This window comes from Hemitrygon akajei, chromosome 21, assembly GCF_048418815.1.
Source record: "Hemitrygon akajei chromosome 21, sHemAka1.3, whole genome shotgun sequence".
Classification (NCBI taxonomy): Eukaryota; Metazoa; Chordata; class Chondrichthyes; order Myliobatiformes; family Dasyatidae; genus Hemitrygon; species Hemitrygon akajei.
This window is the reverse complement of record NC_133144.1, coordinates 56,061,262-56,080,398: the sequence shown is the minus strand read 5'-3', so window position 1 is coordinate 56,080,398 and position 19,137 is coordinate 56,061,262. Positions and strand designations below refer to the sequence as shown.

Below are 19,137 nucleotides of genomic sequence, written 5' to 3'. Positions count from 1 at the left end.
TAAAGCTATTCCTAAAATGTTGATTTGTGCCTTGGGGCTCCTGTGGTAGTAATGAGAAGAGAGGATGTTCTGGATGGTGGGTGTCCTTCATGATGGATCCTGTCACTCTGAGGCATCACCTTTTGCAGATGTCCTCGATGGTAGGAAGGCTAGTGTCTATAATCAAGATGGCTGAGTTTGCAACTCTCTTCATCTTTTTCCGATCGTGTGAATCCTACCCTCACCTGGTGGGTCCGCCGTTTGAGCAGTCTCTGGGGTTCACACTCATTCACTTTCTCTTGCTGAAGACCATTCCTCAGCCTGTTGTCCAGGGCTTGGGCGCCTTGGGCATCCTGTCCGTCCTCGGCAAGTTTGGACTATGATCAGTTTAAGCTATGGGGATGCCGAGTGCTGGAATGGGGTTGGCTGAGACTTGGTGAGATGGGGCGAGGAGGGAGTCTGAACTGTAATAAGCAACCCCCCCCCCCCCCCCGACTCCTTCGCTCCCAAGAATTAGTCCGGAGGCTCATTCATCTATCCTCAACTCCAGAGCTGACCTTCCTAATCCCACACAGAGGGACTACCACACTCCTGAAGGTTGAAATGTTTTACATGGAACAGTACAAAACAATTGTGCCAAATTAATTAAATACCTAACTATACTAGTCCCTTTCTGCCCACCCATATTCAGAAGGAATCAAAGACCCTCTTAGATGCCTCTATTTGCCTCCATTGCCTCCCCTAGCAGTGCTTCCAGCTACCCAGCACTCTCTATTTTTGGAAAATTTCCTCACACGTTTACCCTCTCTCAGCTGAAAAGAAAATCTGCATCTTCTTTCTTAGTTGAACAACAAAATAAAATAATCCGTAGCTGTAGCCCTATGTGGCTCAGGTGGTAAATCCTTTGTTCCCTATGGTGGTGGAGGTTAAAGGTTTGAGAAGCCCTTTCACACATGTCTTGCTGAGTAAAAACTGTCAATAGGGGACACCACAAACCACTGGGCTTTACTGGGGAGGTTAGAAATGCTAAGAGAAAATGCTGGGAGACACTGTGCGAAGCAGAGCCTTACTTGTCTGATGACCAGTCAGAATTCCATGGCTTTCTGCAAATCAAGACTTTGCTCTTGTGATTTCCCCATGGGGATCTGGCAAATTATTGCTCCAAACTACTTAGAGGTGTATTCTAATTGTGTAACTTTTTCTCTCCAGGAGTTGGAAGAGGCCAACTTAAACAAACCAGGAGAAATAAAGGTAAGTGTGAGATGAGCAGAAATATTTCATTGTCACTCATTGATTTTGCTGACTTTCTCTGTCCACGTATATGCATATGTGCACACGTGTGTCTGTATGCATGTGTGTGCGTGTATATACATCTGTGTGTGCACGTTGGTTGGTAGGAGTTAACACTAGGTTGGGTGACCTGCTTCTGACTTGCAATCGTGCTTCCTTTGAAGATAACCAGCCTTAGCCATTAAATGCCCCATCTCCTGGTAATACATTTTGTCTTGGGACATTGAAACGTTTAAAACAAAACTCACGTTGGTGGGATGTTAATTTACCGCACGTGAAAAAATACCTTTTAGAAAGAACGTATTAAGTGAACCACATTGCTACCAAATTAACTAAGAGAAAATGTTGGTTAGAAATGTGTTACCCACCAGCAGCAGCTTGGTTTCAAGCTGAGCTTGGATTCCATTGACAACAATAGAAATAAATTTCAGACCTGCGTTATGATGAACATGGTTAATGAAGGATCTTTTCCGAGATCATCACCAGACATTATACTCGATTCGACTGATTACACTACTACCTATGATGGCCAATGCAGATATATTGAGTAATTAGCCTTTCTGACCAAGAATGAATTTGCGAGCAATCCTAGCCAAAAGGCACAGAAGAAGACCATTTGGTCAATTGTATCCGTGTCAGTTCTTTGGGAATCTGCTCTAATTAGCTCAAAAGGCCTCTTCTTTTGGCCTGACAGATTTTTCTATTCAGTTTCCCAGAGTGGAATTACATATTCTGCATTTTGTAATCATTATGTTGGAAATGTTGGAATATCTAGAGATGAATTGGTTTCTGATGGTGGGGTCAGAGTGATAGGCAATAACCAGACTGTGATTGGCACAAAAGGAACAAAATGAGAAATTCCTTATGTGGCAAGGTGCTGGTTGTCTAAAAAAGCAATGGAACTAGAATGGATAGCAACTTCCAAGTGGAGCTAGATACATCATTGAAATGAAAGGATTTTGCAGGACAGCAGGGGAAACCTCTTCACTCAGAGGGTGGTGAGCTGCTAGCGGTAGTGGTGGATGCAGGTTCAAGAAATTTGGACAGGTACATGAATGGAAGGGCTATGGTCTGTGTACAGGTCAATGGGATTAGGCAGAGTGATAGTAATGGACTAGATGGGCCAAAAGTCCTGTTTCTGTGCTGTAATTTTCTATAACTGCATGACATTGAATAGTGGCAGAATGGTCAGTGTATTTACAGTCATGCAGCATGTACACAGGCCCCTCAGCTCACCGTAACTGCACTGACTCTATTCCCATTCAACATGCACACACTAGGGACAATTTATAGCAGCCATTCAATCGACAGAGCCAGGAAGTGGGAGGAAGCCAGAGCAATCCATGTGGTCACAGGCGAAAGGTGCAAACTCCATACAGACAGTGTCCGAGGTCAGAATTGAACCCGTGACTCTGTGGGCTGTGAGGCACCGGCTCTACCCGCTGTACCACCTTCCCTCCAGCGTGTGACTCCGCGTTCTGGCTGTACCCAAGTATCACGCTGTGGCTTTCCCTTGCAGGCCTCTCTGGAGGAAGTGGACAGCGAGCTCTTTCAGGTGCGGGAGGAGCTTCAGAAAGTTTGGGACATGCTGCACATGCGAAACAGCAAGCTGGAGGAGCAGCATCAGGAGCTGGAGTCTGCGCGAGGACAGGTCAGAAGGCACATGTTGCAGAGTTGGGGGAAACAGGAAGAAAAGGAGGCTATTTAATTCCCATTTCACCATCCAACTAGCCTGTAAATGATCATGAGCAGCATCAATATGGTGAACTCACATAGCTTTCTTCCTAGAGTTCGGGTATTAAGAACTAGATGACAAAGATTGAAGGGGAGAGGGGAAAGATTTAAGAGGGACTTGAAGAACAGCTTTTTTTTTACACACAAAGTGTGATAACTTTGTGGAATGAGCTGCCAGAAGAAATGGTTGAGGCATGTTCAATAACAACTTTTAAAAGACAGTTGGTTCCTTAAGGTTATCATAGCCGGGGGAGGTAGTGGGGATAAGCTCCTAGCAAATGCTACACTACCTATTAATTTCTCTCAATGGCATTTGTCTCAAGAAGCCTCTGACAACCGAGTCCAGCTCCCGACCTTTACTTGTGGCTTAGCAACTAAGCCCAGTGGGACTGTTTCCACTGACAGGAGAATGGGCAAAGGCAGGTTACAGGTGCTCTAAACCATTTGCTTCAGGCAGGTTGGCAGCTCACCTAGGAGAAGGAAACTCTGATTTCAAACCTCCGCTACCTTGCAGCCATAGCCAATCATAGGGAAGGCTTTGGGAGTAAACCTCAAGGAAAGAATCCAGAGCTTCAGTCCCTCAGGAAGTCCTACGTTGAGTCCAACATTGATTAGCAGCTCCTACGACGCTGCCGGTGTCAAACAGGATTGGTCTCTGCTACTCCTTTGGATTCATCAGCTGGGTGGAGAGGGGGAGTCTGCTGCTTTGGGCAACAGCTTGCCCTCCATACCACAGTGCCCTGGTTTGCATTGTGGCTTGAGTAGCACGTAGACAGCTAGGACACAATATCTATCCATAGCTGACACTGACCAGTTGGAGGTCCTAATAAAAGGCAGATGGACTGGTACATGAAATGGAAGGATTTCGAGGGTTATAGACCAAGTGCTGACAAATGGGAGTTGCTTAGATGGGACATACTGGTCAGCATGGGCCAGTTGGGCAGAGGGCCTGTTTCCATGCTGTATTACTCTACAACAGAAATGTTAGTGAGAAATGCAAACTGGAGCTTGTTGCCAGATTTTTAGCAAAACAGTTGAGAATGGTGTAAACACGAGGAAATCTGCAGATGCTGGAAATTCAAACAACAACACAAAATGCTGGTGGAACACAACAGGCCAGGCAGCATCTATAGGGAGAAGCGCTGTCAACGTTTCGGGCTGAGACCCTTCGTGACAAAACGTCGACAGCGCTTCTCCCTATAGATGCTGCCTGGCCTGCTGTGTTCCACCAGCATTTTGTGTGTGCTGTTGAGAATGGTATAGTAAGATATCAAACCTGGGGTCTCATGGCTTGGCTGGTGCCTCTTCCACAGCTGATATTAAAAGTCTATGACTCTATCCTAATGTTCCACAACTCTCAATACTTAAAATTCTGTCAAACAGATTTGAAACTTGTGTTACGGGAGTCTCCATCCTTCACTTCCTGAATATACACTTAGTGGCCACTTTATTAGGTATCTCCTAGGGATGTTCGTGGTCTTCTGCTGCTGTAGCCCATCCACTTCAATGTTCGGCGTGTCGGACGCTTAGAGATGCTCATCTGCACACCAATGTTGTAGCACGTTGTTATTTGAGTTGCTGTCGCCTGCCTGTCAGCTTGAACCTCCCTCTGACCTCTCTCATTAACAAGGCATTTTTACCCACACACCTGGCGCTCACTAGATGTTTTTTATTTTCATTTTTACTTCATTCTCTGTAAATTTTAGAGACTGCTGTGCATGAAAATCCCAGGAGATCTACAGCTGCTGAGACAGTTAAACCTCCCCATCTGGCACCGACAATCATTCCAGGGTCAAAGTCGCTTAGATCACATTTCATCCCCATTCTAATGTTTAGCCTGAACAACAACCGAACCTCCTGACCAAGGCTGCATGCTTTTATGCATTGAGTTTCTGCCACATGATTGGCTACTTAGATATTTGCATTAACTTGTGGTTTACAAGACTAGTGTTCTAACTCTTGAGCTACAGAGCCTCGCAGATATTTCCATTAACAAGCAGGTGTACCTAATAAAGTGACCACTCAGTGTACATCAAAGGTAGTGAAAAGCAGCATTTGTATGCAATGTAGTGTCGCAGCTAAAGAGGACGAGCAGTGTTGGGGACCAAAGTGCAAAGGCCATGATGAGGTAGATGGTGAAATCAAGTTCATCTTTAGTGTGTGAGAGATCTGTTCAAGTGCCCAATCTGGTGTTAATAAAACCTCTCAGGTTAGTTTTGGAATTCCTAATGGCTGCAAATGGTAACAATGCTGCAGCCATCCAGAATGGAGATAATTGGGTATTGGGACAATCAGTAAATCTTGGAGACCATCCTTCATTTAATCTCTGAGACTGACTTTATGCATTCAGTTATATGTAACTGTCCCCCACACTGCTCTCATTTGGAAAGGTACTGCAGTTTTTTTCACCCTCTGCCTTGTAAAATGTCTCAGTTTTATGTTGGCTGACTTCATTGAACATGAACTATCTGCTTTGTTCCACCATGGGTGACACAGTGCTGCAGTAGTTAGTGCCACTCCCAAATGATCTGAGTTTAGTCCTGACCTCCAGCGTGCCGGAGCAGGTTTCCCCCGGGGGCTGGGGTTTCCACTCACGTCCTGGTGACATGTGGGTTGGTTAACTGGCCATTGTGAACTATGGGTGGGTGACAGAAGAACCAGGAGGAAGCTGATGGGCATGTGAAGCAAGGTAATAAAGGATGGAAAGGGATTGATTGGATTGCTCAATGGGCTGAATGGTCTCTTATGCTGGAAGGAAATAATGAGAAATATATACTCCCAACATCCAACTTATTTGTTAACCCCGTGTTACCAACAACTACTCTTTTTGTTGTAAATAGACTGCATAGATTCGAAGAGAGTCCTTGATTACCTTGTACTATGAAGCATCAGAGCATGCAGTACAATGTGTTAACTGTATCAATGATCAATACAGTTTGAAGATGTGCTGGGGGAAGTCCAGGAGTATTGCAATGCTTCTAGCACCAGCATAGCTTGCTCACGGCTTACTAACCCTAACCCCTGTTCTTTGGGAATTTGGGAGGAAATCAGAGCACAGTGCTTCTTAATATCAAGGTTCTGTTTCTAAAGCTGCTCTGATCTGTTCCAGCACTAATAGCTCTCTCCTTTAGGTCTCAGTTTAATGCCAAGAGACTGTAGCCAGAGTGATCCAAGGTCACAAGATGAAAGGTCATCAGTCTAAAGCAGAACACATCAACCCTGCATCCCGAAATACCGATAATTCCTCCCCCTAACCCCCACCCCCGATGCTGCTCAACCTGCTGATTTCCTCCAGCAGATTGCTTGATAACTCTGAAACATTGACTCTCTTTCTCTCTCCACAAATGCTGCTTGGCTGACTGTGAATTAACAATATTTTCTGTTTTTTATCACTGTTCAATTTGGTAACTGTATGCAGCCCTCTTCGAATCCTGTATACCCTACCCAGGGAAAGTGACCAGAATTGAATGCAGCTCTTTTAGTTGGGATCAAAGTGGTGGGTTTATCAACTATAGCGTTATCTTCAACTCCTTTGCTTTCTGCTGCCTTGGGATGCAAGCCTTCAAACTGATTGATAATTGGAGCAAAGTGTTGGTGTGGAGAGGTCAGAGGTAGTTTTTTTATAGAGAGAGTGGTGAGTGCGTGGAACACCCTGCCAAGAGTGGTGGTAGAGGTTGATGCATTAGACATTTAAGAAACTCAGTCACATGGATGATAGAAAAATGGAGGGATATGTGGGAGGGAAAGGTTAGACTGATTTTAGAGTAGGTTAAAAGGCTGGCACAACATTGTGGGTCAAAGGTGCTGTGTGGTGATGTAATGTTCTGTGTTCTATAACCCTCAATCACAGAGCCCTGTGAAGGCCAATTGACAAACCACTGACCTGCCAAATTGGCTTTAAACTGTGACAGCGTTGATATTGAAGTCGGCCGTTGGATTAACTGCATCGACCACACCCAGGATAAAATAACGTGGGTATATTAAAACACAGCAGCTTCATCTCAGCAAGCCCTTTTCAAGTTGCTTCAGATGAATAGGAGAGAAATGGTACATCGTGAAACAAAGAGCTCCATTGTTGATGAGTCACTTGACAGAACGGTTGATATTTGCTGTGCTTTTGTGTAAAATGACCTCTCTGACTTCCATGCAAAAGGAGACTGTGCAGTGATATTGTAGCAGAGTATAAGAGGTCTTATTGATCTCATTTTAGTCACGATGTGAGCTTTTGCATGATCACCTTAGCTTGTATTTTATATAACTGCTTATTGTTGCATTGAGTCGAGGCCTCAGAATCATGTTGGCATATTAGATTGGTTTGTTGCTTGGCCAGCCAATGAGCCAATGGGAGTTAGTTAGTCTGGTGTGTCTGGAGTTCCCAGTTGAATCCACCTGGCTTTCTGATATGGGCAGTGTACGAGCAAATGATTCCACAATAACTGAGCCACATGATGCTCCTCCAATTCCCTCATTAATTAATGGTTGCATTATGCATCACCTTCGGCTGACACAGAAATTTTCATATTGCTTCCCTGTGCAACAAAGATCCCACTAGTTTCCCCTCTAGCAATCTCATCTGCCTGACTAAAGTTGTTCTTGCCCTGCGCAACTTCTCGTTTGACTCCTGTCGATTGCTGTAAAAGAGTTGTATCCATGGGCACTCACCTAGATCTTAGCTACGCCTGTCTATTTGTAGGCTAGGTGTAACCGTTCTTGTGCCACTGGAGCTTTGGAACCGCTCTCCGACTCATTCTCCAGAATATTGAAGATTGTATTAGTGCTGCTTCCTGCACCCATGCAGAACATCTCTGTTGTATTACCTCTGCCACACACTCAAACTCACTTGGACCACTTATGACCACCCCTTCCCCCGGCTTCATCTGCCGGTCATCCTTCACTAGGGTGACACAGTAGTGTAGTTGTTAGTAGAGCACTTTACAGTGCCTGCTGTAAGATCAGGATTTAATTCCTGCCGCTGCCCGTAAGGCATTTGTAGGTTTTTCTCGTGATTTCCTCCCATATTCCAAAGACGTATGGTTTGGGTTAGTGAGTTGGGGGCATGGTATGTTGGCATTGGAAGTGTGGCAACACTTGTGGGCAGCCCCAGCACAATCCTCATTGATTGGACTTGATGCAAGCGATGCATTTCACTGTATGCGTTGTTTGCTATGTGCATTGTTTACTAGGGATGGGCGATAAATGCTGGCTTAGCTGGCAATACACAAATCCCATAAATGATTTTTTTTAAAAATGTGACAAATAGAGCTAATCTCTAATCTTAAATCTCTAATTTTAAATCTTAAAATTTGAATCTTAAGTCCTAAATCTTAAGCTTAAATCCGTTCCCTGATCCACCAATCATCCACTGGCTCTGTTTCACCGTTCCCCTTCTCGTTATACCGAGTATCTTCCCTCTTTGCACTCAGTCCTGAAGCAGGATTTAAATACAAAGCGTTGCGAAATCCTTTTTCCCCACAGATGCTGCTCAACCCGCTGAGTTCTTCCAGCAGGCTGTTTGTTACCGAGTTTCCAATTTTCCTCTGGGCTGGAGGTTTCCTTTTTTTTTGTGATTTATTTTTTTATTGAAGTTCATCAAACAAACATTTCCATAAGATGTATTTCAGACATTGTACATATACATCATATAATCATATATATCACAAATCTCCACAAAGTATTTATCTGAGGTATACACTTATAGAAAAGAGTGGAAAGAAAAAACAAGCAAAAGGAAAGAACTATGTACAAGTAGGGAGTGATCTTTTTTTTTACAACAGATTCATTGATTTGTGAGAATAAAATCAGGCCTATGAGGCATTATGTAGTTAAACCATTTTTCCCAGTATGAATCAAATTGTTCCAGCTTATGATTAACAGATGCTGTTATCTTCTCCATTTTGTAAATGTCCGTTGTAATTTCCATCCATGTATTTAAAGTTGGGCTCTCCTGTGATAACCATTTCCTAGTAAGAGTCTTTTTACCAGCCACCAACAGTATATTCATTAAATATTTATCTCTTTTCAACCATTCTTGAGGTATATATCCAAAATATATGGTCTTACTCTCCAAGGGTATTTCACATTTAAAGATGTCTTGTAGGGCATTGTGTATCCCCCTCCAATAGTTTTTGATAACAGGGCAGTCCCAAAAAATATGATAACGATTTGCATTTTGATTTCCACAATTTCTCCAGCAAACAGGGAGGTTACTATCATAATGGGATTTCTGAGAGGGTGTAATAAAATATCTTATCAAATTTTTCCATGCAAACTCCCTCCATTTCTGTGATTTGGTACACTTCCATTGATACCTCCATATTGTTGTCCATTCTTCCTCAGATATAATTATCCCTCCTTCCTTCTCTCATTTTGTTTTAATGTATGAAGTCGAATGTGTTTTAAGATTTGACAACCCCTTATACATGCTTGAAATGATTCTACTACCATTATCTGAATAATATGCTTTTCTAAAGAGCTCTATCAAGCATGTATTTGCCTTGGTTACATTTTTAAGCATTTTATTAATATATTGTCGCAACTGTAAATACCGATAAAAATCTTGTTTTTCTAATAAGTGTTTCTCTTTAAGCATTTCAAAACTGAACAGTGTTCCTTCTTTCATTATGTTGTAAAGAACTGTTATTCCTTTAGCTGTCCAGTCCTTAAATCTAGCATCCAGTTTATTTGGTGTAAAATCAGAGTCATATGCACACCATTTAAGAATTGCAATATGTCCCGCTAGATTATATTCTTTTATAGTGGTTTTCCATATTTTAAGAGTCAATTTCACCCATGGGTTATCAATAGTATTTATGTACCTTTGCAGGTTGTTACCAACCAAAATTGCTTGTATGGGGATGGGAAGTACCCGCTCCTCAATGTTTTTCCATTGAGCGTCATATGATGGGTTGCACCAACATATCACAGCTTTCAACTGTGCTGCAAAATAATAATCTCTAAGAGAAGGCAAGCCCCATCCCCCCTTTTCCTTTGCTAATTGCAAAGTTTTGAGACGAACTCTAGGCCTTTTACCCTGCCAAATATACCTTGATAGCATCTTGTTCCATTCATTCAATTGATTTTGATTAATCTCTATTGGTAGGGTCTGAAAGAGATATAACAGTCTGGGCAGTATATTCATTTTAATAGACTCAATCCTTGAACTGAGACTGAAAAAAGGAATCAGTCTCCATCTTGACACATCTTCCTTAATTTTTTTATATAGAGGCTGATAATTACATTCTGATAATTTTGTCAATGGCATAATGATGCCCAAATATTTGAAAGACTCTGTGTGCCATGCCCAGGGGTATCGACTTTCAATTTCTCTTGGTGGGCTATAGTAATATGAAAGTAATTGGGTTTTATCTATGTTGATATTTGCAGATAAGTTTTTATCTGCAATTTGAGAAGGATAAGGGCAGATCGGAGGTGTCAGTGTTGCAGTTGAACAAAGGAGACTATGGAGCCATGAGGGAGGAGCTGGCCAAAGTTAAATGGACGGATATCCTAGCAGAAAAGACAGTGGAACAGCAATGGCAGGTATTCTTGGGAATAATGCACATGGTGCAAAATCAGTTCATCCCCCGGAGAAGGAAGGATTCAAAGAGGGGAAAGGAGGAGCCACAGTGGTTGACAAAGGAAGTCAGAGATTGCATAGCATTAAAAAAAGAAGTATGACAGAGCTAAGGTGAGTGGGAAGACAGATGATTCGGAAATTTTTAAGGAACAACAGAACTTAACTAAAAAGGCAATATGGGGAGAAAAAATGAGGTACGAACGCAAGCTAGCCAGGAATATAAAGGAGGATAGCAAAAGCTTTTTTAGGTATGTGAAGAGAAAGAAGATAGTTAAGAACAATGTTGGGCCCTTGAAGAATGAATTGGGTGAAATTGTTATGGGAAACAGAGAAATGGCAGAAGAATTTAATAAGTACTTTAGATCTGTCTTCACTAGGGAAGACACAAGCAATCTCCCAGATGTATGGATGGGCCAAGGACATAGGGTAACAGAGGAAATGAAACAGATTGACATTAGGAAGAAAACGGTGATGAGTAGACTGATGGGACTGAAGGCTCACAAATCCCCAGGTCCAGATGGTCTGCATCCTAGGGTACTAATGGAGGTGGTTCTGGAAATTGCGGATGCATTGGTAATCATTTTCCAATGTTCCTTAGATTCAGGATCAGTTCCTGAGGATTGGAGAATGGCTAATGTTATCCCACTTTTTAAGAAAGGAGGGAGGGAGAAAACAGAGAACTATCATCCTGTCAGCCTAACATCAGTAGAGGGGAAGATGCTAGAGTCCATTATTAAAGATGAAATAGTGGCACATCTAGATAGCAGTGATAGGATTGGGCCAAGCCAGCATGGATTTACCAAGGGCAAATCATGCTTGACTAATCTATTGGAGTTTTTCGAGGATGTAACCAGGAAGTTAGACAAGGGAGATCCAGTGGATATAGTGTACCTCGATTTTCAGAAGGCATTTGATAAGGTCCCACATAGGAGATTGGTGGGTAAAATCAGAGCTCATGGCATTGGGGGGAAGATATTGACATGGATAGAAAACTGGTTGGCAGATAGAAAGCAAAGGGTAGCGGTGAATGGGTGTTTCTCGGAATGGCAGGTGGTGACTAGTGGGGTGCCACAGGGCTTGGTATTGGGACCACAGCTGTTTACCATTTACGTTAACGATTCAGATGAAGGCATTGAGAATAACATCAGCAAATTTGCTGATGATACTAAGCCGGGTGGCAGTGTGACATGTGATGAGGATGTTAGGAGAATTCAGGGTGACTTGGATAGGCTGGGTGAGTGGGTAGATACTTGGCAGATGACGTTTAATGTCAATAAGTGTGAGGTTATCCACTTTGGGAGTAAGAACAGGAAGGCAGATTATTATCTGAACAGTGTAGAAAGGTAAGGGAGAAATACAAAGAGATATAGGAGTCCTTGTTCATCAGTCACTGAAGGTGAATGAGCAAGTGCAGCAGGCAGTGAAGAAGGCTAATGAAATGTTGGCCTTTATTACAAAGGGAATTGAGTACAAGAGCAAGGAAATCCTCTTGCATTTGTACAGGGCCCTGGTGAGACCACACCTGGAGTATTGTGTACAGTTTTGGTCTCCAGGGTTAAGGAAGGACATCCTGGCTGTAGAGGAAGTGTAGCGTAGATTCACAAGGTTAATTCCTGGGATGTCCGGACTGTCTTACGCAGAGAGGTTAGAGAGACTGGGCTTGTACATGCTGGAATTAAGGAGATTGAGAGGGGATCTGATTGCAACATATAAGATTATTAAGGGATTGGACAAGATAGAGGCAGGAAATATGTTCCAGATGCTGGGAGAGTCCAGTACCAGAGGGCATGGTTTAAGAATAAGGGGTAGGTCATTTAGGACAGAGTTAAGGAAAAACTTCTTCTCCCAGAGAGTTGTGGGGGTGTGGAATGCACTGCCTCAGAAGGCAGTGGAGGCCAATTCTCTGGATGCTTTCAAGAAGGAACTAGATAGGTATCTTATGGATAGGGGAATCAAGGGATATGGGGACAAGGCAGGAACTGGGTATTGATAGTAGATGATCAGCCATGATCTCAGAATGGTGGTGCAGGCTCAAAGGGCCGAATGGTCTACTTCTGCACCTATTGTCTATTGTCTGCACCATGATCTTGTATCCTGATAATTGACCATATTGTTCAAAGGATTGCATCAAATTAGGTAAAGAGTATGTTGGTTGCCCTAGATAGATCAAAATGTCATCCGCATAACAAGCCAATTTATGCTCTGTCCCTTTAATAGTAATTCCCCTGATATCTTCATTTTGTCTGATGTATTGAGCTAATGGTTCCAGATATAGCGCGAAGAGTAGTGGTGACCATGCACAAACCTGTCTCGTGCCCCTTTCTAGGGTAAGACTATTTGATAAATATGCATTGCTTTTAATCCTAGCAGTAGGATTGTCATATAGTGTCTGTATAGTTTTAATAATTGTGTCTTGGAAACCAAATCTATGTAAAACTCTGTAAAGAAAATTCCAATTAACCGAATCAAATGCTTTTTCAGTGTCCACGCTTATCACTATTGCTTCGATTTTATTTTTTTGTATATGATCCATAATGTGAAGTATCCTTCATATATTGTCTTGTGTCTGGCGTTGTCGTATAAAACCTGTCTGATCGTTACGTATCAGTATGGGTAGAAACTCCTCTAATCGTTTGGCCATGATGGAGGTAAATAACCTATAATCTACATTAAGAACAGATATTGGTCTAAATGACCCGCATTCCATTTTGTCCTTGCCTTCTTTCGGTATAGCTGAGATTATCACTTCCTTCCAACTGGGTGGCATTTGTGCCTTTTTTAGAGCCCAGTTCAGTGTGGGGCGTAAAACAGGAATTAACTCATTTTTAAATTCTTTGTACCACTCTGCTGTATAGCCATCTGATCCTGGTGACTTGCTTAATTTAAGCCTACTAATTGCAGCTTTTAATTCAACTTCAGTTATGTCAGCAGTCATCATTCTATTTTGTTAAAGTGGGTTTTTTAAAGCTTAAAGTGGGTAACTCTAGAGAATTCAAGAAGGTGTCAATTTGGGTTATGCTTCCCCCTGGAACTTTGGAATATAGCATTTTGTAAAACACTTCAAAAGCTTCTTGAATTTCACTTAGCTTATTTTTTATCATTTTCGTTCTTGGGTCCCTAATTCTATGAATTCTATTTTCTGCTATCTTTTTTTTCAGTTTCCACACCAGTATTTTCATAGATTTCGATCCATTTTCATAATGTCTCTGTTTCAGAAGCATTAAGTTTTTCCTGATTTCTTGCATAGCCAAATTATTTATTTCATTCCTAATTCTTTTAATTTCCCTTAATGTATCCTGTGCCAAATTCAATTTGTGTTTTTTCTCTAGTTCCTTCAGTCTATTTTGTAATTCCTCTGTTTTATTCCTTATTTTTTTCTTATATGAAGATATCGCTATAATTTTCCCTCTTAAGACCGCCTTCAGAGTATCCCATAAAATGGGAGGTGAAACCTCTCCATTATCATTAAATTCTAAGTAGAGACCAATTTCTTTTTTAACTTGTTCCTTAAAGTACAGATCATTGAGTAGACTTGAATTTAGTTTCCAAATAGTATTCTTTGGTTGTAGGTCAAAATCAACAGATAAATATATAGGTGCATGGTCAGTTACATCTATCGTCCCAATTCCACAGGTGTTTATTTTGTCTTTGTCTTTTCCAAATGTTATGAAATAGTCTATTCTTGTATATACAGAATTTGGAGCAGAATAATGAGTGTAATCCCTTCTGTCAGGGAAAAGGTCCCCCCATATATCAATTAAACCAACATCCTCAAAAAGTGTATTAACTTTCTTATGTAAAGATTTTGTTTCATAGGTTTTTCTATTGGAAGTGTGTAAGTTTGGTTGTAATTGTAAATTTAAGTCTCCCCCACATATCAGGAGACCTTCTGTTTCCGTTACCATAATATTGGGCTGGAGGTTTCCAGTAGCAGATCTACATTTTCACCTTCTCTGGGAATTAGTCACTTTGCACTATCACCTCTGTTGTATATTTAATATTACAGTAATATTTGTGTAATATTGTAAATATATTGTTTGATTAAGCATTCTTTGTCATTTGCATAAAGCAATGCTGGTGAATGTAAAAGTACGTGAATGGCATACGTTACCACTTCACCACATCATATGTGGGTGTCTCACTAAACATAAAAATGAAGTTAAATGCACATTATTCCCAGTCTCCCATGTTTTTCTTTCAATTCGTTGTATGTTTTGGAGTTACAAAACACAACAACCTTAGTGATGATTTAATCTTTCTTGTCTTCCACTCTAGTACAGACTTTGCCTTTCAGTGATGAAGACTTTGTCCTAGCATGAGGGTGACCCAGTTACGACTGAAATAAGGGGAAATTTTGTCACCTCTTGAAATATTGCAGATGTTGGAAATCTGAAATGAAAACAGAGACTATAGAAATGCTCTGCTGGTCAGGCAGCATCTATGGAGAGAAGCAAAAGCTGATATTTCAGGTCAATTATCTTTTATGGGAACAAGGCAAACTGTTCTCCTGTGCTCTCCTCCCTCCCCATTTATTTTGCACCTTAAAAGCTGATTTATTTTCTCTCTAGCCTCTCCCAGTTCCAATTTTTTCCTCCACAGATGCTGCTTGACCTGCTGAGAATTTCTAGAATTTGCTATTGATATTTATGGATTTGCACCACCTGCGAATTTATTTGGTTAACCCCCACCATCCCTGTTACTGAAAGTCAAAGCAAGCAAGCCTCACCCTACACAATGAGTGATAACCACAGGCTGGAATGTGTCCACTCAACAGTCACAAATGGAAAGCTATCTAATCCATGGAGAGGTACATGGACAGGAAAGGGCTAGTCTTGCTGAAAGATCTCAGCCGGAAACATTGACTCTTTATTTCTCTCCATAGATGCTGCCTGATCTGCTGAGTTCCTTCAACATTTTGTGTGTTTTACTCAGGAAAGGGTTAGAAAGATGTGGGCCAAACTTGGGTAAAAAAGTCTTCTTTCAGAAGGCCTTTGACAAGGTGCCACACGTGAGACAGCTTACCAAATTAAGACCCCATGGTGTTACAGGAAATGTACTTACATGGTTAGAGCGTTGGCTGATTGGTAGGAGTCAGTGAGTGGGAATAAAAGGATCGATGTCTGGTTGCCAGTAACTAATTCTGCAGGGGATGGTGTTTGGACCACTTCTTTTTATGCTGTATATCAATGATTTAGATGATGGAATCAATGGCTTTATTGCCAAGTTTGCAGATGATATGAAGATTGTTAGAGGGTCAAGTAGTGTTAAGGAAACAGGTAGGCTGCAGAAGGATTTTCACACGTTAGGAGAATGGGCAAGAAAGTGGCAAATGAAATACAATGTTGGAAGATGCTTGGTCGTGCACTTTGGTAGGAGAAATAAATGTGCAGATTATCTTCTAAACGGGGAGAAATTCCAAAAATCTGAGATGCAACGGGATTTGGGAGTCCTTGTGCAGAACACCCTAAACATTAACTTGAAGATCGAGTCAGAGGTGAGGAAGGCAACTGCAATGTTAGCATTCATTACAAAAGGTCTTGAATACAAGAGCTGGGATGTGATGCTAAGGCTTTGTAAAGCATTGGTGAGGCCTCACATTGAGTATTGTGAACAGTGCTGGGCTCTTCATCTAAGAATAGATATGCTGGCATTGGAGAGGATCCAGAGGAGGTTCACAAGGATGATTCCAGGAATGAAAGGGTTATCATACAAGGAATGTTTGATGGCTCTGGGTCTGTACTCATTGCAATTTAGAAGGATGGTGGGGGGGGGGGGGGTGGGGGATCTCATTTAAAACTTCTGAATGTTGAAAGGCCTAAACAGAGTAGATGAGGAAAGGATGTTTCCCATAGTGAGGGAGTCTAGAACAAGAGGGCACAGCCTCAGGATAAAGGAGCATCCATTTAAAACAGAGATGTGGAGAAATTTCTTCAGCTAGAGTGTGGTGAATTTGTGGAATTTGTTACCCCAGCCATCTGTGGAGGGCAGGTTGTTGGGCGTATTTAAGGCAGAGATTGATAGCTTCTGGGTTGGACACAACATCAAAGGTTATGAGGAGAAGGCAGGGGAATGGGTTTGAGAAGGGGAGAAAAGGATCAGCCATGATAGAAAAGCAGAGCCAAATGGGCCTAATTCTGCTCCTATGTCTTATGGTCTAAATAGGAATGGGTTATCTTGATAGGAATGGACAGTTGGGCCGAAGGGCCTTTTTCAGTGCTGTATGACTCTCTGACTGTAATTCACCAACTTCACGTTGGTAGCCCTACACAGTGCAGGACTAAAGATCCAAGCAGATGCTGGTGTTACCATCGCCTGCTCTCTCCCAGGCTGACTGAGTTCTTTTGCCCTGCAGTTCACTGAATGCAACTCGGAAAACCAGAGGCTGGAAAACCTGGTCACCACGTTGAAGCAGCAAGTGACAGAGAAGTAAGTCGAGTGAATCATTCACTTGTCATCTGATGGAGAGCGTGCTGGAGTTGCAAGTAAAGGTCACGCTTCATGCTTGCCTGTGTGTGGCACTTATCCTCTGATTTCAGTGGGATTAGCAAAAGCAGATCCGAACTGGGCTGATCACAGATCAGAGAGAAATAATGCTTTTTTTTTTTCTCATAATAGGCTACATTAGAAAATGTCTCCTATAATGTCACCGTGTGAATCAGAGCAGCTCGGTCACAAAAATCAATATTGCAGGATTAGCAATAGTTGAGTGATGTACATGATTTTAAAGTCCTTCTGTTTCTCTGAGCTCAGACTGACTAGCAGAAGCTGATGTTAACAAAACAGATACAAATTCTGTTTAGCCATCTGGATTAGTTCTGGGAGCTGGGTTTGAGTTTCCCAACTTGGAGGCTGTGGGTGCAAGCACTACAGTTGCCAGGCAGCTGAAGGCTTCAGGTTCAGTGGACTTTATTGTATCCATCTCCCTGCCCTCTCTCTCACGGGACTTTTTCTAAATCTCCAGTTAGTCATCCTGAACACTGGAGCAAGCAAAGGGGTTGGTGGGGAAGGACCACAGTACAGGGTTCTTCCACAATTGGACAGGGAGGGGCTAGGTTGGGTGAGGAAGCCCCTCAGTTATTGTGGTGGTGTGCCGCCCAGGGGACCACGAGTGACAACAATACTATTGGTTTTAAACGATGTAATTTAACACTGAACACATTGTCTATGACTTAAGAACGAAAATGCATTGAAAAGGAAATAGGGTTAAAATATAAGGATCATTCAAAGGCTCTGGGCCTGTACTCGCTGACATTTTGAAGAATGAGGGTGGGGATCTCATTGAAACCGAACGAATATTGAAAGGTCTAGATAGAGTGGACGTGAAGAGGATGATCCTATAGAGGGAGAGTCTAGGACTAGAGGGCACAGCCTCAAAATAGGGGGACAATGTTTTAGAACAGAGATGACGAGAAATTTATTTTGCCAGAGGGTGCAGAATTCATGGAATTCACTGCCACAGATTGCTGTGTTGGCCAAGTCGTTGGGTATGTGTAAAAAAGAGGCTGATAGTGATGCACTATCAATAACTCTAGGAGACTGGAAGTGAACGATAGGCTTTTATTAACAGCAAAAATGGAGCATGACCATGTTGGAGACAGGGAGGAGCAGTCCAATCACCTTTATACAGGGGTCTGTGGGAGGAGCCACAGGAGCAGTCAGCAGAGGGGCATGTCCAGACAGGTATACATGGTTTACCACAGATAGGTTCTTGAGTAGTAGGGGTGTCAAAGGTTACAGGGAGAAGGCAAGAGAATAGTGTTGAGACGGATAATAAATCAGCTATGGTGGAGCAAACTCAGTGGGCCAAATGGCCTAATTCTGCTCCTATTTTTAATGGTCTTATGGTTGTGTGGCATTGCGTGGTTTATTCTCGCAAATACTTATTATGAATAAAGTTAAGTTGGTTAAAACAACAGCAATTGGGATAGAAATTTTCAAGAGAGCTTTAAAAGAAGCATTGCCTTTCAATGTCTTTGAACCCTCTTATTAATATGAAATATATTTAGGTGGCGTGGTAGGTCGTGTGTGATGAAACCTCATAAGATTTGGATGTTGCTTACTGAAGTTTGTTTCTGTGGCTCCAGGGAGCATGCACTTCGACAGCTTGAAAGGCTCAGGCGAACGGAGAAGACTGAATTCGAAATAAAGATTTCGGCAATGGAATTAAAGGTTTGTTACATTTTTACCTTGATTTTTCCCCACACATTGTCACTAATCACCGTCCCGACTCTGGCTGTCCTGACTCCCACTGCAGTTTGGGGCAGGGAATCCTTATACTCCTTCCCCTTACCTCACCTTCGCATTCTGCCCTCTGCCCCCTTCCTTTCTGATCCTGATGAAGAGTCAACTGTTTATTCCCTTCCATAGATGCTGCCTGACCGGCTGAGTTCTTCCAGTATTTGTGTGTATTGCTCAAGGTTTAAAAGATAATTGAGATCAGCTCTATTTGTCATATGTACGTTGAAGCGTACAGTGAGATGTGGCTTTGTAGTCAAGTCAGATCAGCCAGGATTAGCCTGGGCAGTCTGCAAGTGACAGCATGCTTCTTATGCCAACAT

At 42.2% G+C, this 19,137-nt stretch overlaps 1 protein-coding gene across 7 annotated transcripts in view; it reads left to right on the top strand.

Moving 5' to 3' along the window:
• Window positions 1-19,137, top strand: part of LOC140714317 (uncharacterized) — a 156,049-nt gene that overhangs the window by 110,425 nt on the left and 26,487 nt on the right. For 6 of the 7 annotated variants that reach the window (XM_073025468.1, XM_073025466.1, XM_073025463.1 and 3 more), the window contains 5 exons: window positions 1,189-1,230; window positions 2,789-2,920; window positions 10,387-10,542; window positions 16,932-17,005; window positions 18,664-18,748. In XM_073025468.1, coding sequence (XP_072881569.1) covers window positions 1,189-1,230; window positions 2,789-2,920; window positions 10,387-10,542; window positions 16,932-17,005; window positions 18,664-18,748 — 489 coding nt within the window. The remainder of the gene's footprint in view (window positions 1-1,188; window positions 1,231-2,788; window positions 2,921-10,386; window positions 10,543-16,931; window positions 17,006-18,663; window positions 18,749-19,137) is intronic. The other variant, XM_073025464.1, reaches the window with a different exon arrangement.